The following is a 24,742-nucleotide window of genomic DNA, read 5'->3' on the forward strand; positions in this document are numbered from 1 at the left end:
AAGCTACTAAGCTTTGAGGTAATTTGTTACATAGCAATAGATGATTGTAAAGATTATCCTTTTCATTGCAATAAAGGAGGCTGTTCTTAGATATACAGATTATTCTAGAGATTTTGAAAATATATAACAGAAATTTCTAAACAGAGAAATAGATGATCTTATTTCTAATAAAAAGAAAATAGACAAAACTAAGTAAAGGAAAAAGAAAAGCAGAACTAATTTGTATTTTGTAAAAGCAATATACATCATTTCTATTCATTAGGAAACATCACTTTAAAATACAGATAGAATTTAATTGGCAATAATGACATAAAATAGATACAAATAAGATTCATTCAAAGCCTTCTGAAGTTCTAATTCTGTGTATATACTTATGTATCATCTACCAAAGACACAGCTACAGAGATATACAAAAACTATGTGTATTGTAGTATAACAAAGATCACTTATACAGGCCCTCATCACAAACATTAATGAATTAAAATTCTTCTGCTTATATGTCTACTGTTAAAGCTAATCATTGCTTCTTTACATTACAATTGAAGTCTTAATCTTTCATTCGATCCACTAACAGCCTAGGATAACTATAAATATTTTAATTTACTCACTTTGAATTTCATACATCTTAAATTTCATAGTCAAGACCTAGACTCAACTCAGTCATATGCCTAGTTCTTTCTTCAAGGCTTAAGATTTAAAATTAACTGACTGGCTATCACAAAAGAAGTTAAAAATGGACTTTAATCTGCTTATTTTTTTATTATAGGCATTAATGTTTGGTCTTTAGTTCCAAGGTTTGCTATAGCAATGCTTATGATTTAATATACATAATAACAATCCAAATTTTAGGGTAGGGTGAGATAGGAGAGAGGCAGAGAGGTAAAAAGAGAACTCTGTCTTATGTGTGAATTTAGTTGGGAATTAGCTTGACTCTTCCATCTCTATTTTCTGCTTCAGATGTTACTTCTCTGCCCAAGACTGTCAGATGAAACAGTTTATCTAATAAGGGCTTTAACAAATACTGCTGTACATTAAGAAGTTTATTCTATAAAGACAGCGAGCTTTGCTGTCTCATGCATTGGGCATTTGCTAGCTACTTTTAACTTCTTCAATTTATAAAATGTCTAGCTTTGTTATGAGTGACTTCATTCATGTTTTTTCCCCATAATTTTATACACTGGTAACCAGTTGGCATCATAAGTAAAGGCATTCTGTGATTAGTTCCAGAGTTCTTCAAAGAAGAAATTCAAAGTATTTTGCACTCCTTTTTATCTTGGCAGAAGCCTTTTCAGAAACTGCCAGGGTCCTCTGTTCCAGTTCTGCAGGCTACACAGGCTAACCCTTGGGTAGACACGTAACTGGAGGTTATTTATGCATAAAGCATCAGCCCAGAAATAGGCTGGCCTCACCTTACATTGTAGTTCTTCTGTTGGTATGTACACTAGATACTTCTAGAAAGCTCAAAATTGCCTAAGGTTAGGTCCGAAGCCAAATCCAGCCACAACCATTCCTTTATTCCTATAACTGTTTTCTAGCAACAACAGCAGAACTGAATAGATTCAACAGATAGCATATGTCCTACAAAGCCTAAAATATTTACTATATGGCCCTTCATGCCAAAAGTTTGCCAACCTCTGTATTACATTATGGAGCATTTTTCAGAGGACTTCTCTCTACACTCTTCACACCATTCCAATGTCTTACTGAGACAAATTTTTTACTTTGGTCAAGATATCTTTAATGATAACTTAAATTCTACTCTCTTCACCTCATATTGAACCTGAGAGGTATCATCTCAAAGTTCATATCATGGGCCATTGAAAATTCTATTATAATCTTATCTCAAGGGCTTTTCATTTTTTTGTGAGAATATCTGTAAATTAAAGTAATTCACTGTCTGTGATATTTATCTAGCACTTCAGTATTTTACAGTGTATTAAGAATCCTCATAAACATGATCAGCTATACTCCAACATAGCCCCCCTATTGACATTAGCCAAACTTCTGACCAGTTCATATTATGTTCTGAGAAGGGGAAAGGTGAGAAATAATACATAGGGAGAAATTGTAATTTCTCTACTGGTTTGATTTTGGGGAGAAAAGCAGATAATCTTCAACCTTTCTGTAAGACTCTTGGAAGGACACTCAAATTCTCAAATTCCCTTTTGGATATCTCTGCATACAGATAAAATCTGATTTAACTCAACCATCTCACAGCAAAGCAGGGTCTCAAAAATATTCTGTAAGTCTTTAGTATCTTCTTCAATTACCTTATCTCATCATAAAATGACAACAATAATAAAAAAATAATTAATCTGCGTGCAATTATTCAAAATGGGACCTCCAAAGATGAAATGGCTATAGTCTTATTATATTACCCCTCATTTGATAGGTGTAGCCATAACATCATTAATTCATTCAACATTTATTAATTTCATGCCATGTATAAAACAAGTACTAGTATTAATGGTTTCAAAATACAGTAAAATAGAGAGACATACTACCCATGAAAATCACAGTGTAGTGAGCAGTGTTGATCAGGCATTGATCACTTGTAGAATAAGGTGATTGGTGCTAACAATTGATAAATATATGCTAACAATAAATATAGTATGTATCACATGCTGTAAAAACAGAAAGGAGTGTTGTAGGAGCTAAGATGGTTTGCACAAGCCCACTCTGAAGTGTGGTAGGCGTTTATCAGACAGAGTAAAAAGCAAGTGCAAAAGCACAGAAGCAAGAGGAGCTTTCATAGCCATAATAAAGTTGGAATGCACACAGAGAGGCTCCCTAAAAAGGGGATGCTCTTGTTGCAAGCTGGAAGGCTTGCTAGAGGCTGTATCAGTCTGGAGGGAGAGAATGGTTTTATAAATCATCTGCCCAGAAGGAGTGCCCTTTTTATTTCCCCCAAAGTCAACTTATGTATTTCAGGCAGCCCTGAATGCAGGTGATATGCAAAACACGGAGTTAATCTCATAAACCCTATAGACCCATCATACAGTTTTCAGCAGGGGCATTATGCAATCAGGTATTTGCTTTTTCATTAAGGTATTTTTCACAGTGATACGGAGAATGGGCTAATGCACAGGCTTTAGGAGCAGACAAAAGTTAGAAGAATGTTATAGTAGTCAAAATGAGAAATTATGAAGGCCAAGTCTAATGTGGGGGTGGTGGGGATGGAGAGTAGAATTGATCGAGTCATGGAGTTTCTTTGCATTGTCTGGTGGACACTTTTGTACGACTCCCTCAGCATAAATGAACACAAGTTAATGAGAGTAGGCCTGGCATTCTCAAAGCAATCACCTGTATACTAGGCTGAGGCTCGTGCTCTGCTTCTCCCCTGCTGAGTGAGTGCTTACTCTTCAGGAGTTTTGCTCAGATTTGAAGTTGAAGCTAAGACTACTGACTGAATGTCCAAACTGCTTCCTTGTCCCTCCAAGTCATTTGGCTCTTGACATCTCACTCATTTCACTAGTTCTATTGTCAAAAAAAATTCTACTTTCATCTTCTTTGCTTGCCCTGAGCCCATTCTTCATATTGATCTTTGCCCTGTTTTAAAGCTGACTACAATAATGTGGTCTCTGGCTTTTACCACACAAAACTAGAAATGACTAACCGAGGGACTAGGAAGTTACAGTAGGACAACAGAGTCTCTGCTATCTCATTGTCTCTCACTTCACTGGGAAATCTTTTTTGGGAAATAATCTTTTATTGCTGGGAGGCTGGGGAAATCAAGAAGCTAACCAACCATTATGTTCCTTGGTTTGATGAAGGTTTTCAGGAATTCAGAAGAACTCTAGCAGAGTTAGTAAGGTACCTCAAATTGGAACCAAGTGAATCACAAATAAGCTTATTACATTCAAATCCTTTTACAAATGTCATAGAAAGTCAACAAATTAGATATTAATGAATCTAAATAGAAGGTGTTAGCTTCGACCATTCAGATCACACATGCTTTGAGACACAATAAATGTATACCTGGGACACTACTGGAAGGGTATGTCTCCTATGGGAAGAATTATAACTAAGCACATTTCTTTTTTAAGGCTATGAACCTTATATTATTATGAAGTAAAAAGATTAACATTTGCTAGTTTTCAGCATCTCCTTAATTAAAATCCAGGGGCCAGATCACATTTAAAGCATGCCTTCATTCACACAGAGCTAAAACAGACCCTAGAAAAATAATCTATCACTATTAGCTGAGATCCTGTCGAGAGTGGGGGACTCTACTTTTTGTAAGACTAATAATAGCTATTAGAGTCATAGATATAAGCACAAATATATTCAAATTTATTTTATTCATTTAATAATACTAATTACTTATTTACTACACATAGACTATATCCTGGCAACAGATTTAAGAATGAGTATGTTCTAGTCCTGCCCTAAGAAGTGTATAGCCTGATTAGAAACAAGTAATATAATACAAGATAAAAGGTATGCACTGGAAATCCTGGAACCCAGGGCAGGCGTGCATAAAGAGGGTTTTCTCTGATGGATAAAACTCATCAGTGTCAGAGAATGAGCTTGAGACAAATAAAGACAGTTAGGAAGTCAGGTGGGGTTAGGGTGGAGGAACAGTGCCCCAAGATGAAGTATAGCATGAACCAAAAAACCATAGATTAATTCTGATGAACTGTTAGAAGTTTGGTGTTGCTGGTATAACAAAAGTCAGTAAAATAGAAAGAGTATGGAGAGGTCACGTGGGTCATTTTTAAGATCTGCTTTTTCTCAGGTTTTATAACCTCTGGAAGTTTTTCTCTTGTACAATTTATTCCTGAGTTCCAATATATTATTACGAGGAAAGCAGTGAATAAAAATAATCTTCATAGATAAACAAAATATGTTTCACTACTTGTGTCTGACCACAGTTTGGAAATTACTTCTGTAGGAAATGAGACAACAATAAATGTTACATAGGGAAATTGAGTGGTCTGATTTGAATCTTTCTTCTATTGCATGGGCTAAAGGATAGAGAGCGACCTTGATAATTCTGTAGCAGTATGAACAATATCTGATAGAGACAAGAAACTAGATCTGAGAAATATTTGAGAGTTCAACTGTCATAGGTGGATGATTTATTAGATTCTCTCCATAAGAGAGAAGGAGACATTAAGGATAACTTCCAGAGTTCTAGCTTATGTAATTGGGTTGGAGACTACAGAAAAGGCATTCAATTTGCCTTTGAATGCAAAAGAGTGGGGTGGTGACAGAAATGATGAACCTAGTGGTGATCAGGAAATTGGACACGAGGAGATACAAAGGTAAGAAGAGAAGGACAGAATCAGATGTATATCTGGGTGTCATAATTATCTTTGCCATAATTACAGCTACTGTTAAGTGGTACTTACAATGTACTAGCCTCTGGGTTAAGTGCTTCATATGTAGTAATTCATGTTGCCTTGACAACGAGCTTAGGTTTAGAGAGGCTGTGCATCATGCTTAAGATCACACAACTAGGAGAACTGGCAGATTTAGGATGCTTAAGTCTACCTGGCCTAAAATGCCTTCTCTTAGCCATCCCCATCTCTGACTGATATCTCCCAAAGAAGCATGTAGAACACTGAATCTCTAGGGCAGGAGGCAGTCTGTTTCAAAGGGTATCAGGCAGAACTGAATGGTTAGCTATAAATACATGTTCAATATTTTTTCTCAGAAGTTGAAGACCCATAGGCATTTAGAGGTCAGGCATGTACATAAATGTATACAGAAGCTGGGACTATGGCAAAAGAAAGTCATGGGACAAATAGGTAAATTAGAGATTGTTTGGCCCAAGTTAAGGTATTCAAATTCAAGGTTTTATATTTTAAAAAACACAGTCCTGACCAAACAAAAACATCTTCCATTAGAGTGATTATAACCTACTAGTTTGGCCCATGTTTACTAATTCTCTCTATTCAAACTACAGAACCAAAACATAACATCTTTGTAAAGAGTAAATAACTACAAGATGAAGTCGAAGAAAACACAACAGAGAATGGGACTTTAGTGCTTCAAGATGGAGAATTTTTGTATCTTTTGAAAGTCCAAATTAAAAGACCCATTATGTAATACAATGCTCCATACATAAAGAACCACAATATAATTTCCTCTTAAATAATACAAAGAAAATGTGTGACCAACCCAAATAACTTAGAAACTTCCCTTTATTAATCAATGAGGACTTTTGCTTTACTCCTAGGTCAATTAAGACTCAAGGTAGCGGCCGGGCGCGGTGGCTCAAGCCTGTAATCCCAGCACTTTGGGAGGCCGAGGTGGGTGGATCACGAGGTCAAGAGATCGAGACCATCCTGGTCAACATGGTGAAACCTCCGCCTCCTGGGTTCAGGCAATTCTCCTGCCCCAGCCTCCTGAGTAGCTGGGATTACAGGCACGCACCACCATGCCCAGCTACTCAGGAGGCTGGGGCAGGAGAATTGCCTGAACCCAGGAGGCGGAGGTTGCGGTGAGCCGAGATCGCGCCATTGCACTCCAGCCTGGGTAACAAGAGCGAAACTCCGTCTCAAAAAAAAAAAAAAAAAAAAAGACTCAAGGTAATATCTATCTTTGTTCTTTCACAGTTGCTTAATATTTCTCAAAATATTAATTGTTGTATGCTTGTTATAAAGTCTGCAATTTATTTTATAATATTTTGGTATTCTCAAGATGATACTATATATATGCCAGGTAGTATAACTTGTAATTCTAGGAGGAGTCCGAGAATGCACAGACTAGTTGGTCAGCTGGTTTTATATCTGGAAGGCCCACATAGGACAACTACAGATCCTTCTTATGAGGTGTATCTAGCCACCATCAACACTTTACCCATTATCAAACTAAATATGAAAGATTAATCTTTATTGATGTACTAGTGTCTGGTTAATCACTAATAAATGTATTAATGGATTGAAGATACATATATTGTGTAAAACACTCCTTACTCTTAAAAGAACTGTACATAAGATTCCACTGAGGCCTCTATTCCATATCTTTTAGCAATGGGTTCCACAGTTTTATCCATAATCATTCTGTGTCCAGACATTGGATTAGGAGGATTGCTGACTGAATGACACTGAATAAAGGGCACAGAATCCTGCTCTTAGAATCTTGCTATGTCCACCTCAAGTGAATATTACATACAAGGTGGGTGAAAGTAACTAAAAGGTCAAAGACCTAGGTCCTCACTGAGCTTCCTGAATAGGTTTTGATCCTGATTTGCTAATGAGGGATTATCTAATAAATATGTAAATATGTGATCAAATTTGGACTTAGACCTGCTTTTGTTATAACCTGGTAGTGAGGTTGTGAGAGTGAAGCTATCTCCCAGCACTTTGAACTTCTTGGGTGGTCATACTTGCCTAACCAAAAAAACAGGGGTTTTGCCAAATTTGTATTCTATCAGTTAAAAAGAGTGCTGTGAAATCTCCAATATGATAAAACACCTTACAGTCCTTTGAAGCAACAGCAATATACACTTTTGTCATTAAGAAAACTATTCTTTCAATTTATCGGTTTCCAAAATATTCCTTGCTTCCTGCAAAGCAGTAGTACCAAAAATAGTCTATTCAGCTCAACAAAAAAACATATGCATACTTTGAGGTGTAAAGGAAACTCCCTACAAATAAATAACATTTGAGCAATACAAAGACATCTGGTAGAAATTTTAAATGAACAAAGAGATGAAAGGGAAATATCACTTTATAAGAAAACTCAAAATATAATGAAGTGAATTATAATTAAATTTTACAACTGTCTTTTAAGAAGAGATATAATAAATTGTACTTGGCTCCTTACTTTGTTGCCACCAAATGGATATACAGTTAAAAAATTGAATGCATTCATTTTCTGCAATGGATTATTTCAGCTTGTTTCTATCTAAATTCAAAAAAAAGCAGAGATACTCAGAAGTGAGATAATCGGGTCAATTATATTTCAATAAGCAATTCAGAGAAAGGCCTCATATGACACTTCAAAACAGTTCTGGACATCAGCATCAGATACCAGCTTTCATACAAACTAGCCATGACAACTCCCTGAAGCAGCACCAAATGATTTGTTCATCAAGAAGCTCTCTCAGGTGTTTACATTTTCTAAAATGGGAATACTGAAGCATCAATCAAAACTTATCAAGGAAGTCAAAGATACAAAACTGATCAATTAAAAAAAATGCCCACAGAAGCAAAAGGGATCCTACACAAAACCAAAATAAAATACTTTAGCCACCAATCAATATTTTCCATTTTCAAAAAAATAGTTTCTTGTAGTTTATGCACATTATAAGTTTACCTAGACAACATACTTTGTACCTTTCTCTTCTCTTGTCTTGGGGGAAACCATTAATCCCAACTACAGTCAAACAGGTGTAACCTTTCACATACCATATTCTCATATATTATATACAAATAGAGTCAATTTAACCTAATTCAACTAATAAAACACATGATTATTTTCCCTAGAAATCTTGATATTGTTTCGAGTGACTAAGAATAAAATCCCAGTATTTTGTATATTTCTCTTCTAGTCACTCTAATGTGAATTTCCTAGGCTTGTAAGAACGTCTACTCAGAGCTAATAAAGCAAAATTAATATAGCATAAGAGGAAACCAATAATCTCTTATTTTCTTCATCAATACTAGCACTTATTGCCCACTCCTCCCCACATGCATTAATAACTATAGCAGCACAAATTAGCATGAATTAATTTGATATAAAACCACTGTGATTCCAAAACTACATAGAAGCTATTCTATAGTTAATATACTTGGGGATAAACTATATCAAACTCTTATTTTGCTAGTAATACCAGCCCTTCCTCAAAATCAGAAATGAAAGGCAAACCAAATTTATCTTGTCTTTTGTATTCATAATATTTGCAGATCTCAAAAGACATTATTACAAAAAAAAACTAGGAAATTGAAAACCCATGAAGGTCAAACTGGGCAGACAGAATGTAGTTTCCTGAGATAAGTTTAGTTTCTAAATATAGCTGGCATTTAGACCTACACAATATGTTAGACACTAGCTGCATGTAGCCATTGAACATTTGAAATGTAGCTAGTTCAAATTAAGATGTATTGTAAGTATAAAATATGCTCCAGATTCTAAAGACTTAAAAAAGATTGTAAAATATTACATTAATAATTTTATATTATGTATTAAAATGGTAATATATATATACTGAGATAAATATTATATATTAAAATTAATTTTAGCTTTTTAAAACTTTTTAAATGTGTCTACTAATATAATTTAAATAACATATGTGGCTTGCATTTGTGTCTTACATTGTATTTCTATTGTACCTCAGTGATTTAGACCATAACCAGTATAATGTGAAGTACACCTTGTAGAAATGTCTGTAGTATCATTTGGCTCGGAACTTATAAAAACTTTGCCAAACAGCATGAAACAGTTTTAAAAGCATATTTTGTACTGTGGATCATGCAGTTTTTCAGAGTTTAAGGAGAGATATAACTCCAGACTGTTTGGAGGATAAAAAGTGACAGAAAGGGAAGAATATTTGATGAGAAAAACTTATACTCTGAACTCAAGCTGGCTCTAGCTTAATTTTTCTGGTTCCTGATCCCAATAAATAATTCCTATTTCAGAGGAAAGCCCTCTTTTTCTGGGTAGAAGTTGAAGGGCAAGTAGTTGAAAAATTGAAAAGAGGTATTAGCAAGTATACTAACATTTCTAACAGATTGGAGGCCCAGCCCAAGTGAACAATCAAAAAGGAAAGAATGAAATGAGTAATTTAATGATTCCTTAAGGTTTACAGTCCCTTCTCATCCTCTTTATCTCCTCCTTCCTTCCTATCATTGCCTTTTTGTTTCCCTTTTTCTTTTCACTTACATACATCCATGTTTACCCTCGGTTTTTATGCTGTTGGTTATTTTGTACTTTTCTTTTCACCCAATTCTGATTGACATCCCTCTCACCTTTAGTCATTCTCTCTGTTTTTCTTTAATAGATATTTACTTTTAAAATTTGTATTAAATGTCTATAACATGGACCTGAACTATATTTTAATAGTTTTTACTTTCAGATTCTTTCTTTAAGATGAAAAGACACAGGAAATAAAGGGAGGAAAATTAAACGCTCAAAGACATGAAAGTAATTGTTATTGCTACAGGGCCCTTGATGGGGTTTTCGTTTTTGTTTTGTCCTTCAGGGTTAGTGGCCTTCCCCTTGGGCCCTTCCCCTGGCATCGGGCAATGTGAGCCAAGAAGAAGCATTCATCAGAATCACTGAAAGCTGCCTCCTAGGCCCTACCCGGACCTGGAACTGGACTCTTTGGGTGGCAATCACCAGTCTTGGAAATGTAGGTCGGCCAACTAAACCGACTATCCATTATCCTTGACATTAATGCATGTCCTATGAATATATAATACATGAAAAGAACCTACTGAAGTATATTTGATTATTTTTAAATGATGGTTTATGTGAAAAAAATTAATTATTTCCTTTCATATTTTAAAATTATAAAGCTGAAGAATAACAGGCCTGAAGCCATGTGATTGATTGACAAATAATCAAAGTGGTATTTAACAGAATCCCCTTGAGGCACAGGGAAGTTAACTTCAAATTGCTATTATGGGTTTCTTAAAATACATTCCAGAATAGTAAAGACAATCATTTCTGGAAAAAAAACTTGGTCATTCAACTAATATAAATTGGTTCATTCATGAAAAGAGAAAACACACTATTACATTCTGCTAAGTATCAAAATATTTTTAGATTAATCAAAAATTTTGAAAGGCATAAAATCTAAAGTAGATTTCATCTAACACTCTCTTCAATTATTGCCTATAGATTTTTTTTGGGGTGGATTTTCAAGAAAGATGTTATACTTGTAAGCAATTTATAGTTGCCTTTAAGGAATCAATGTGTTAATAAATTAGATGAAAACACAAGCCTTCCATCCTATTATAACTAGATCTTATTACAATTAGATTAATGAATTGAAATATGTGCTTTTGAGGTCCCAAGGCTTTGAACTCATAGAGCTTTGATATAATGTTTAATAAACACACATTTTTACTCTTGTGAACAACCTCTCAACCCACATGAAATTAAGCCAAGAGTATATATTTCTGAACTGGAAAAGACAGTGTTTTTATTCAGAAACCAATAAAAAATTTTGCTTTAAAATATAATTGTGTCAGGAGTTCTCCATTTTAGAACGAATGTTTAGATTATCAATCACCAACTATATGCCAAAACATAAACACACAAAAAGAATCAGAGTAATTACCAGCCATACCTTATTATGTGTCTGAGTCTGTCCAACCAGTATGAGGATGTTGGATGAGATGATAGACAGGCAGAAGTTGATTAGTATTATGGACCTCTCAGAGCGTATGTACCTAGCCAGAGAGAGAAAAGTTGTGGAACTTCAAACTCTAACAGAAAGATGAAGAATTCTGTATTGTGAAAATTGATGAAATTCATCTGGAAAAATATGTACTGTAGCACAGCAATATTTACAAAAAGAATAATTTTTAAATTAAAAAATTATTTTTAGACACCGAATTTTTTTTCTTCCTTAGACATTGATGTAGACAATATGGCATTTCTGATAGAACCTAAGACGCCCATCTGTTGTTGTGGTACACTTTTTTTTCCTTCTAGAAATTTAAAGCTTCTTGAAAATATAGCAATTAGTATAATACCTTTATATACATGTGTATGTGTATGTGTGTGTGTTTAGCATTATCATATGAATCAACCAATAAAACTGAGAACCAAAAAGAAAAAACTCACACAAATTCTGAAGCATTATTGTTACTTACTAGAAGGATACCATTACTTTCATGAAACTATGAACACTCTTATCCATTCAAGCATTTTAATGTAATTAGGCTGTTACTCTTTATATTTTTTCTGAATAATTGTTCCAAAAAATGAATCTTTATTTCTAAAAATGAATCCAATCCACAAATGATAATTCACTATTAGGCTGGAAAATTGCTTGACATCTGCCATATTTTACCCTTACGAAGAAGTGTTTATATACAGTCTGGTATATAGTTGTTAAGTGCACCAAGAATGTAAGCCACAGAGAAAACTGCTCAGAATTAAATGTTCTACCAGCTGTTTACCCTGAACGAGTAACAGCTATTTTGCTTTACTGTATCCTGTGGTAAATCACTGAGTGACAGTAACAAAAAGACACCATTGTATTTGCCTTTTGTTTAGGTCTGTTAAATGCATATTATAACATGAAATCACATTCTACAGCAGGCACAAACTTTTCTACGCAGTATTAGACATGAGTGCCAAAGATCTAGAGGTGTTCTGGGAGGTAAAAAGTCTATCAAACTGCTCTGTCTGTCTCTCTCCCTGTCTTTGAAGACTATTAAGGTAGAAGCCCCACATTCTATCATAGTTTTCCAAAAAGAATGCAAAAGCAAGAATAACAATAAAATACAAAAAGGAGTTTTTGTAATATAAAATACATTCTCTTTGGTCACAAAACAAACTGAAATGGGACAAACTTAGATCAAATATCAACACAAAATGTCCTGGAGGTTGTTGAACCTCATTCCTGTATCATCAGTAGCAAACAATATAATAAACCACACACAGAGATGCTGAAGACATCATCAACCATTAAGTTGTTTCTTTTTTTGTGGGTGGGAAAGGTAATATAAAAAGTTAAAGCCTACATAAAATTAACTCTTTGTATGATGTTAATGACTTCCATGAAAGCACAAGTACACAGATGACATTATGAAAAGGGTTTTCAGTGAAACTTTTTGTTCTGTAAATAGACAAAAATATGGTAATGAAAGACCCAGAACTGACTAGTCTGAAGTTTTTATGATTCTATTTTTATCAAAAATGAGTCCTACTGTTGCCTGCAAATTTGCTATGAAATGTCTCAACTTTCACAAATTTCTTTACCATGTTTGATTTTGTGAACAAGATCTAAGAATGCTTTATGTTAATACAGTGATTACAAAGACATGCTTCATTAATTTTCCATGTAAAAATATAATCTGTAGGTAAAGGGAATATAACCTAATGTATTAAATTTTTGATGAACATTTCTGATGAGCTACATGCCACATCAACAAATTTAAAAATTGCATATTATGCACAAAATACTTGAGATACTTGTACACTTCACAACTCATTAGAAATCAAAAATTTTAAACTTTTTACTTAGAATAAAAGATGGTAGGAACCTAACATGCTTACACCACACAGTAATATTATACAGTACATAATATATACCCTACATGTATAATGGCATCCTTCTAGTAAGCAAGGATAATACTTCACAATTGTGTGTGTGTGTTTTTTCTTTTTGGTTCTCAAAGTTTCTATTTGGTTATCAAAGTTTCTATAGGTGTTTATATACAGGACTGAATTCATCATGTTATCAAGATTCACTTAATAATTCATGAGTCTTGACACTTCTTTCAAATTACTAATATTACTTCAATCCTTCTATTTGTAGACAATGAGATGATGACTACTAACTCTTATGGATTTAGATTTGTGTTGTTTCTTGGTACTCTCATAATTCTCAAGTTCATCTTAAGTTTTAATAGATCCTTTGAATTATTTTGGTAATTCTTAGAAAACTATTGTAGTAGTGACTTTCCTGAACTTTTTGCATTAAAGAAAACTTTATTATGGACTAATTAATTTTATGTTTCCTTGACTAAATATACACATCACCTATCCTGACAATGTATATGCTTGTGTTAGTGATATGTATTGAGGGGTAAAGAGAAGTTGAGTTGGTGCCTGAACTCTAAATGCAGATAAATGGAATTCAGTTCTAAATAATTCAGTGGGCATTAATTATGTTGCTATTGTGATTATATAATTCCTAGTTTTCAAATGCTGCCTTATTTTTGAAGAACTGTGATTTAAACAATTGTGGTAGTGGAAGTTGTCTACTTTTCAATGTTTATCCATCTTACTTTTGCATTACCAAGACAATGTCTGCTTGAGTGAACCCTGAACCCAAGATTCTGCTGTCTACAATGTCATGCTTAAACTAAGCATTTCTTTCACTTCCTGGAGTTGGACATATTTTATCAGATTGCTCCACTTTGTCAGTGTTTCACTACTAGATAAATCCTTCACAGGAAGGCAGGATTTCTGTCATGTACCAGTGCTAATGAAGAAAGAAATATATAGTTTTTACTTTTGTATGAAGCATAAAAACTTTTCATATCTTTGACAATTTAAATATCTGTGACAATTCTTGCTCTCAAAAGAGTAAAAATTATAAGAACATTTTCTTAAAAGAATGAAGTAAAATCGTCTATTTAAAATAAAATTATAATTCATTTTTCAATTGGATTGTTTTTATCTTAAGTAAATAGAGATTAATAGATTTCTGAGGCAGAAACATCTACTTTTGCAATTCTAATATTACAGACATTCAGAAAATATTAGGTAATTTTCTATATACTAACATAGTTCAAAATATTTAGATTATTTTTCAATGACAAAACTGTTTAACATTTAAAAATTTAAAAATCCATTAGAAAATTCCATTAGTTTGGTCATATGGCTATGTATTTTATCAATACCTGAGTAGACAATAAACTTCACAGGTCTAATTCTTAGTAACACAATCAAGAACAAATTTTTAAAAATACTAGATTTTTATATATCAAGCATATGCAATTTCAACTATTGTAGAACAAATTTTTTTATCACTCCCCCTTATTTATGTATTTTTATGATTTCTTTTCATCAATTTGTCAAAGTCTGACTTCTTGGACACAATCAACAGGTATTTTCTGGAGTATAGTGTATTATGTTAGTGCTTTAATATTATAGATTTCACTCATTGTCTGGGACATATTGAAAGCATGTGTTTGAAATTTAAGAACTTGAGATCATATTTTTACAATAGATAAATTAATTTGACTGTACGAGTTTGACTCATAGTCCCCAGAGCAATTGGGATAAATAAAAACCACACATAGATTAAACTTGTGATGTAAGAGTACCATGCGGGGTAAGCAACTTGTTGAAGGCTATTAACATTTGAAATTAGAAGAAAAGTTTGCGTGTGAGTTATTTTCTCAACTAAGGCAAATACATAGGAAAATTAGGTAAATACAATTCATTTATTATATATAGCTCAATCACTTCAATTATAACTCTGTTGTGAAAATACTACTTTTAGTAAATTAAAAAGACAGGAGGCATATACTAATGATCACATTCCTTGATTTAACTATGAGCAACTAAGCATTCCATTTCAAATCTATCAGTTGATTACTTACCTCCATAATGCTGCATAGACAATTGCTAGGGTAATCAAGGCCAAGCAAGAAAGACCACTGCCTACTATTAGGGTAACTGAAGGTGTGCCAGAGGATTCCATGATCTGTGAATTCAACAAAACAAAAAAGAAACAAATTGGTTTTTAATAAATTAAAATAACTTCTAGATTCAGCAAAGCTAACCTATCACTCAAAATAGCCTATACAGTTGTTATAGTTACCAGATAGTTACCCATGAATCCACTCTGTTCTCACATTCGCAACCTCTAAAAATACTAATTCCAGCTTCCTCCTCTCTCCCACTGTGAAGTAATAAAGTCATTAGAGTTTTAAATACTGGATTATAGAATATTACCTCTTTATAACTTTCTAAAATCAAAACCTGAAACTACAACTTGGTCAACATTCACATGTTAAATTTTCTCTAGCTACAATTTGAAGCATCATTCATATTTCTTTAACTAATTGCAGGTTAGTCATTTCACAATATGATTCTAGGTAAAATTTATCTTGATCCTACTATTTACAACTCATTATGCTACCTATATCTGGTATATAGATATTGAAGATTTTTCAAACTTTCTGACTTTTTGACAACTTTATTCTAAGTCAAGTAGTCTCACATTTAATTTCACTTACTTGGCCTCTGTGGATATAGAAGAAAATCAAACATCAAATTTAAAATCTTCAAATACATTTTGTGATTTTTTTCAATGAAGAAAATATGTGGAGATAATTATTACAATGCCAGTATCAGTCCCTAAATGCATGACCTTGAAAAATAAGCTTTCTGTCTTTTAAAACATATAGAAAGATTACAGGCATTCATTGAACTGGGAGGTTTCTTTCCTTGGACACTTACATGACACTAAATAATCAAATTGGTTGGTTTTCAGATTCTTAATATTGGAAGTTTGAATGTTGTTCAAAAATTAAGTGTGTTCTAAAATCTCAAATATGCACATCAAATTATATTAGTTTTTTAATCATAAAATTAGTAAGAAGAGTGATGCTTATTTAGGCCAAATGTAGGCAGAATGTCACATTTACCTCAATAATAATTGTTTAGTATTCATTTTGAGTTATATTTTCTCAAAATACATTTGATGAGAATATTATTGTTCTTTCAGACAGTTATGTACAGCTGTCTCTTTCAGAAAGTATTTTTGAAAAACCTCTATACTTTTAAGGAATAATTTTACAGTTCCTGACAGCCATGCTTTCATAAAAAACTTCATTTGATTAACATATGTATATTTATTTATTTATTTATATTTACATTCAAGGACACCTCCAGAAAACCTGTACTGAAAATATTCAATGCAGATAGGCAATGTGTTTGACTATAGTGTCTGGGGTCTTCATTCTACTATTAAAAATATCCTCACAAATTCCCCAGAACATCTTTCCAGCTTTAAAATAAAGATTAAGTTGACAATTATTTTTATTTGAAAGTTTGCAGCATATTAATATGATTGGACTACATCCTTAAAACTACACTGCAGAAATTTCAAGTTAGAAGACATAAAATTGAGTAGAATTTAGTTACAGCATACCAACTAGAATTCATTCCACCAAGCTACTGTAGCTAAGGAGGAGACGAACCCAATTTTGCCACCCTGCAACATTTTCCATTTCCCCATTTAAAATGCAGTTCCCTGGAGAAACACTAGCCACAATGTCCCTGCCTTTGCATTACAGCCGTGTTTTCCCTTTGTTACTTACTATTTCTCTAGGTTGCTGAGCCAAAATGGCGAAGGTAGAGAGACGATCACATAAGCATTTCGTATGGGATGCATCGGTAAGCACAGTTTTACATCCCTGGGTGGACCACGTTCCCAAAGACTCGTTCCTGCAAAGGGGAGTGAGGGGGGGGAGGAAATCGGGATAAATACGCCTGACAGCCAAATCCGTAAAGAAGAAAATGCAGTTTAATTGAGAGAATCGTCTACTGTAATTCCTGTACAGGAAAAAAAAAATCTACTTGTTGTTGAACAGGATGTAATTTAGATGCATCTCCAGCAATGCAAAGCGAGAGTGGGAAAAAGCAAGCAGGCGGCGGTGCGGCGTGCAGAGAGCTGTCCAGCGCCGGAGGTGCTGAAACCGGGACTAGCTCTGTCCAGCCCTCTGCGAGGATCAGCAGCGGCAGCGGCGACAGCACCAGCAGCCGCCAGAGCGTTGGCAGCCACTTCCTATGCTCATCGGATCGTTTCAAACACTCAGGGTGTAAAGAGGCTTTTCATATTTTCCTACCAGCTCTGATTCCCGTCCCATATTTTGGACCGTAAATGCTGGCTTTTAAAATGCGGATTTCTTTGAAAAGCCTGACTAAAAGGTTACATAGCTTGGATTGGGTGATAGGATCTTCTCCGCTGCTGGTTAGGGATTTTTCCTCCTTTTAGAATAGCTGCTGTGAAAATTTCACCCTGGAAACGGGAAGCAGCAGCAGCGGCATCAGCTGGTTCCGACTCTCATTGCCTTTGCCTGGTATCCAGGGGAGGGGTGGGTTTCAGACACAAGCTTCCTACTCCATACTCCACTCAGCCCAGCTCGCCTCTGACGTCCTTGACATTTCTTTCCCTCATCTGCCTCTTTGCCCTGGGGCAGAAGCATTAAGCTAACCCCAAGTCCACTAGAACATTCAGAGGAATAACCCCACCCCAAAGTCCAGTGAGGAAGAGAACCTAGTTCAATTTTCTCTTTGGTGTAGCCATTTAAAATGCTAAAGCATATGGTTTATTTCCCACCCCAGCAGAACAATAAAAATGGTATCAACCTACGTCTTCTTTGGGGGGGGGGGAGAACCCTTCCACCCCCAGCCAAACTACACTACAGGAAGAGAGAAAGAGAGAGAGAAAAAAAGCTATAGAGCTCAACCAATCAACTTTATTATCATTACACGTGTTCTGTACTGAATGCACCAATTGTCACCTCCCCTCCCCCAGACATGGAAACTCTCCAGCTAGCAAACCTGTACGTGTGTTTTTAAATTTCAGACCAAGTTACTATCTATGTTAAAAATTACTTCAAAACTCTAAGAGAAAAACACATGGCTTGATGTTAATTTTGATATGGTGCTTTTGATTTTGCTTCCTCTATCTCTGAATGCCTGAAGCTATTGGGTTAAATATGTTTGCAGTCTATTTCAGAGACATTTCAATGAGACGGGCTTCTCTGTGACAGTTGAACTTCCAAGTTAAGCTGCAGAATATAATTCACTCTAAGCCTTTTTGGTATCTACCAGCAATTATTTTTAATATTCATAATTTGATAGCATTAATATTTATGACTTAATATACTCTTAATTACAACTTCTTTGAAGAAGGAAATGTGCTATAATTGAAGAGAGTTAGATAAAAATTATACCTAACTTTACCCAAATACTTCTAAGTATTGGCCATTTTGGAATGTGTTAGGTCTCTCGTCTTTCTCATAATGTCATGCAATCATGCCAAATTTTTTAAAACGTAGTTATACCTTCAACTGCAACAGTACCAAACTCCAATTTTCTCTAACTGTAGCAACACATCAATTTACTTCATTAGCTGTCTCTTATCTTCTTGTGACAAACAGTTAAGGCTAAATTAAAAGCATTTATCTCAGCTGATCAAAGTTTAAAGAAGAAAGATACACTTAAGAGAATCTGACATGTTTTAAAACAACATCTGCATTATTTATATTGGATGGCAGCTTTACTTTAATGCAGTGTCTGTGCTTTCAAGTGGAGTCCAGTACTTACACTTTTCAATTATGCAGCTATGCCCAGTACATCAATTCAATATCTTAACAAGGAAAATACTTTCTTTGAATAAAACCTCTTATAAGACAAAGTTATATACTTATATCGATGTGATTAGAGCTCATTATTCAAGATGATGTTAGCATCTGCAAACTTTTACTGCTACACATGAAGTCTATATTCAATATCATGTTGCTAGATTCTGAAGATCATGTAAATTTTATATGACATCATTAAAACGTAAGTACATTTACTTTACTTTGTACAATGATTGCATTGACCTGCCCCAGCCCCAGGCAAAACTGGGAAGTAAGTAACGCAGGTCTTCATGTTTTAGTCCTTCACTCACTCCAAGCATGAAATGCTTCTGCTCTCACTGGGGCCCTTTTCGTGCACACTTTCTTGAGGCTACATCACCTCTGTCCTTATCATTCTTTAAAACCATATTTCCTTCATTGACTTTATCTGATTAAACTACTATACAATAACATCTGAGTGAGTTCAGCTTAATGTGCTTTCCCAAATTTAAAAGAAGATATGTAACAGACAATATTGCATCTGCTAGGAGAAGAGCAGGACCTGGAGCAGGTAAGTAGGAGAGAATATCTTGAGAGGTGAGGAGGGAGGTGGGTAACCATCAAGTTCTGCATTTCATCACCCCCAAGAGATAAATAAGATGTGCGATATTCTGATGACAAAATTTATATTGTTTCATTAAACTATTTTTAAATCACATAAAACTCACAAGTTACTTTTTCACTCCCTAGCATACATGTAACTATTATTACAAAGCCTATAGTGTGTGTTATCTGTATTTTCAAACTTTTCATAGCTTATTCCTACTGTAAAACATTTTTTGAAAGCATGGTACACATGTCTAATTAATTTCAGGGAAACCTTGTAAAGCAAACTGATATGAGGCAGAGCAAATGTAAAGCACAATAGCTTCTCCATTCTGTACAGAACAAGGGTTTTGAACATGTGGACTATTCCAGCAGCCACATTATTTGTCCAGTGTCATAGTTTTGCATGCTATAATAAATGGTATATCTGTGAATTATTCTTAATTATGGAGTCTAGTTTGTTATCAATAGAGTAAACAAAAATAGGGAAATATATATGAAATTTAAAGATATAAGAATAACTGATGATATCAGAAGCAAACACAGAATGATGATACAGGCATAGGCATTATACTGAAAAATCACATATTTACTTTTCATAGTGTCTTTTCTGGACACTAAGTAAATTTTTTTTTCCCAAATGGTTTTAAAATATAACTATGTTTGCAGAATTCCATACAACCAGCACTTCCTTTGTTGTCTACACCTATATTCACCCATGTTAGCTGTTAGCTGTCATCTGTACCTCTTCTTCTTCTCCCTATTACCACTGAATTTGGCTGGCTAACAGAAGGAAAAAGCCTTCCTGTCCCAAATATACAAAAACACAGAATTACGTGAAAATATAAGACACAAAATCTATTACTTTGTAGCTTAGTATTTACTTGATGACTTTCCCCAGTTTCCTAGGAGTCTACAGGATTTCTTTTTGGATCTGAGTATTTGGTTCACTTTTTGGTTTCATGAAGTTTTAAAACACCTGTTTACACTTCTTGGCATTTACAAATTAAAGGGAAAAGTTATCAGCTTACACCAATGAAAAGCTATTTGGTAAAAAAGACTGAGAGCAAAAATTCATAGGGACATATTTCAAAATGGTTTCAAGAAATTATTCTTTTGATTTTTCCAGATATCAATAAAACTAGATATTCCACTTCAATCTTTTATGAAACTGTTTATTCTCTTCATAATAAATCAATAGGTAAGTTATTTATTATGAATAAGTTATATACTTTAGGGATTTTATTAACTCTTGGGATATTAGGAGTACATTTATTCAAAATCAAAATAGCTATAGCAACATTTAAAAAAATTTATACAGAATTTCTAACTACACTATCCTCACATTGTATATGTACTGTCAGAAAGTAATTGCTTTCCAAAGCATAATAATAATTTCTAAAATTTAGGCAAATTTATATTACTTTTGATGCATATGCCATATCCAAATGATGATGTGTATATAGCTTTTGGTATAAATTATTATCATAATGTAGAATTTTTTTAGTTTAGATGAGATAATGTTCTCAATTTAGAGCAGGAACACAGTTTGACATTAATTTCTACTTTAAAGGACATTGCAAATATTGAGAACATTGTTTTTCTGGAAGCAGTTACTATGTCAAAATATGATAAATCATAAAATTAGAAAGATTTACTAGAAGTAACCTTAGTGATCATCTAGCCCATTGATTAACACTTACTGTACATTAAAATTACCTGAAGAGCACTGAAAATTAAACCCGATGATAGGGTTTGGGATATTACCTTTTAAAGTGCCTTTCAGATGATTTCAGTGTGCAGTCAGGGTTGAGAACCACTGATCTTTTCCAAACAGTTTTATAGATAAAGAAACTGTAGTGTAGTCAGTGTAGAAACTTGTTTTAAGTCATAGAGTGAGAAGCAAAGGTGAGCTTTTCATTTCCAGGTGAATTTTAATTTTAAACTTTTACTGTAATCTGTTTTAAAACAGAATGTACTGAACATGTCCAATGAAGTTATAAGAAAATTTAAAGATCTATTATAGCAAACATACATATTTTATGATAAAAAGGGTAATACGAGCATAAAGCATATATATGCACTCCATTCATAGGGATGAGATTTAGAAGCACGTACTTTCCCATCATCAGGAAGGACAGTTGTCACCCATCATGCTGAACCTGGAGTTAATAGCAGTTACTTCCTATCACAACACAAATTTTCTCATTTGTTATCTGAAAGTTAACTAGTTCCAGGAATACTCTAAACTTAGATCTTACCCCATGCTTCTCTATACCTGTTAATGCTTTCCATTCAGTATCATCATATTAGTTGATACATTCACCTTGCTTTCTTTCATTTGTAAAATGAACACTCTACATGCCATATTAGAAAACTAGTACTTTTGAGAACTATATTATGTTGACTTTGAATCCCTGATGCTTCCTTTCGCTTAGTAGTCTTAATAATAAATGTTCAGTTTATTGAATATGTATATATTTTTTGAGATGGTGTCTTGCTCTGATGCCCAGGCTGAAATGCAGTGTCCTGACCTCTGCTCACTGCCACCTCCACTTCCAGGGTTCAAGCAATTCTACTGCCTCAGCCTCCTGAGTAGGTGGGATTACAGGTGCATACCACCACGCCCAGGTCATTTTTTGTATTTTTAGTAGAGACAGGGTTTCACCATGTTGGCCAGCCTGGTATCAAATCCTGACCTCTGGTGATCCACCTGCCCTGGTGTCCCAAAGTGCAGGGATTACAGGTATAAGCCACTGCGCCCGGCCCATGTAATGATCTTTTGCCTTCTAATGGATTTCTTTTTATACTGAGTTTGATGTAGACAGATTGCCTTTGCTACAATTCATTTGCTGTCCTTTAGTATATAGCAGACATGTAATCTGAAGCATATCAATAGCTCTCAATAGGGTCTTCTACTTGCTTTGGTCTTCAAACATTATTTAATGATGAACTCTGTAAGATTTCCACATCCTGTGCTGATTATGTTCAATTCAACAGTGAGGCTTGAATCTTTACTCACCAGTCAATATGTATTTAGTGAGTGTTTTTCAAATATCAGATGAAGTAGAAGACACATGAAAAGCGTGTAGTTAGTTTCTCAGAGAAGCTGACAATCTGGTTGGGGCGACTATACACAATCTAGTAAAATGTTTTCTGCTTAATTAGTTCTACAAATTACTCCAGAAAATGTTGTCAGCTCTGCCCTTATATTTCAAGCCACCATCATCTCTAGCCTGGGACAATCTCTTCACTGGGTTTCTTGTCACCCACCCTCAAGTTTAATTTCAAGAAAAAATCCAGACAGATCCTGTTGACAAATATGTAAACTCCACTAAAAACTGAAAACTATCAATGGGTCTTCTGATCGAACTCAGAGTAAATGACAAAGATCTACTTATAATGGTCCTTATAATGGCTTACAAGGAATAATACTATCTGGTTTCTCATTGGCTTCCCACATTCATCTCCTGACACATGTATATTTGCCCATCACTTCCAACCACTCTGAGTTCCTTAGTGGCTTGCCTTGGCATTTTGTCCTAGCTATTCCCTTGGCCCAGAGTGCACTTTTCAAAAATATTCACTTACTTGTTTCCTCATATTACGTAGGCTTCTGCTTTTATGTCATCCTATCAGAGATGTTATCACTGACTAACCATCATAAGATAGAAACTTCCCATCCACAGTAGGTAAAAAATGGCTACAAACTACATAGAACTCCTCCCATCAAAAGGTGGAGTCTATTACCTCCTCCTCCAAATCTGGATGTATGTATGGTGACTTGAATTGATCAAAAGAAGACAGTGGAAATGATGTGTGACTTGTGAAACTAAGCATCAAGAGGTCTTAACAGTTTCCATTCTTATCATCTTGAAGTGCTGATATTATGTGAGGTAGCTCAGACCAGCCCTACTGAGGATGAGACTGGCACCAGCCACCAGACATGTTAGTGAGGCCGTATTAGATCATCCAGCCCCAGATTAAGCTTCCTGATGGTAGCCTCATTAATTATACCATGTGAAACTAACTGGCTGAGCTCAATCTAATAGCTACTCCATAATACTGAAAGCAAATAATGGCTATTGTTTTAAGCCACTATTTGGGGTGACTTGTTATAAAATAGCTAATACACTATACAAGCCCTTTCCAAGGGCCCTTTGCTGACCTGTTGTTGCCCATTGCACTTATCATGGCTGATGTATTATATACTTTCCCATTTGCTTTTTGCCCATATTTGCTCACTAGGATGTACATATCATCAGGAAAGGGATATTGTTATGTTCACTTTGGTATTACCTGATTCTAACACAGTGCTTGATATATTGTAGGTGCTTAATAAATATTTGTTGAATGAATACTTGGTAACGATTTTGATCTGATATAGGTGGAATTTCCTACATCATTCATTTATTCTGTAAATATTTGTCATTAAATATGATACAGATGCTGTGCTAGGTTATTGTGTGGAAATATTAGATTTCCACTTGCCATTTTTCAGAGCTTGAGAACTTCACTAGAAATTATCTCACAAGTGTAGTATTACTGCTGTTATGTCATAAAATACACATTAAAACCAAGAATATGTCACTCTTGAGGTAATGAACATTATTTACAAGAATGGTAGCACCAATTTTATTGCCAGTAACATCTTTTTTGTTGTTGTTTTAAATTGGATATAGAGTAAAAAGGAGTATGGTTAGAAATTAAGGAAGCCAATTTACTGGGTTATAAATATGTATAAGTATCTTTGCAGCATGATTTATTAATAATTAAAGGTTAAAATTTGCTACCTGCCAACATTAATTAGTCAATAGGCAAATAATAATCATACTAGTAAAAATAGTTAACATTTATTCAGGGTCTAGTTAGGTGTTGTGGTGAATAATACACTTTAAAAATTTTCTTATGCTAGAGGCCAGGCGCAGTGGCTCATGCCTGTAATACCAGCACTTTGGGAGGCTGAGGTGGGCGGATCACCTGAGGTTGGGAGTTTGAGACCAGCCTGATCAGAATGGAGAAACCTGTCTCCACTAAAAATACAAAATTAGCCAGGCGTGGTGGCTCCTGCCTGTAATCCTAGCTATTCAGGATGCTGAAGCAGGAGGATTGCTTGAGCCTGGAAGGCGGACATTGCG

The 24,742-nt window shown here is 34.5% G+C and overlaps 1 protein-coding gene across 6 annotated transcripts in view; it reads right to left on the reverse strand.

Moving 5' to 3' along the window:
• ADGRB3 (adhesion G protein-coupled receptor B3) overlaps positions 1-24,742 on the reverse strand; it is a 741,588-nt gene that overhangs the window by 139,950 nt on the left and 576,896 nt on the right. For all 6 annotated transcript variants that reach the window (XM_032274421.1, XM_032274422.1, XM_032274425.1 and 3 more), the window contains 3 exons: positions 16,968-17,094; positions 15,243-15,346; positions 11,246-11,348 (listed from right to left, as the gene is read on the reverse strand). In XM_032274421.1, the coding sequence (XP_032130312.1) occupies positions 11,246-11,348; positions 15,243-15,346; positions 16,968-17,094 (334 nt within the window). The remainder of the gene's footprint in view (positions 1-11,245; positions 11,349-15,242; positions 15,347-16,967; positions 17,095-24,742) is intronic.

Source organism: Sapajus apella, unplaced genomic scaffold (genome assembly GCF_009761245.1).
Source record: "Sapajus apella isolate SASKATOON/1434 unplaced genomic scaffold, GSC_monkey_1.0 scaffold6, whole genome shotgun sequence".
Classification (NCBI taxonomy): Eukaryota; Metazoa; Chordata; class Mammalia; order Primates; family Cebidae; genus Sapajus; species Sapajus apella.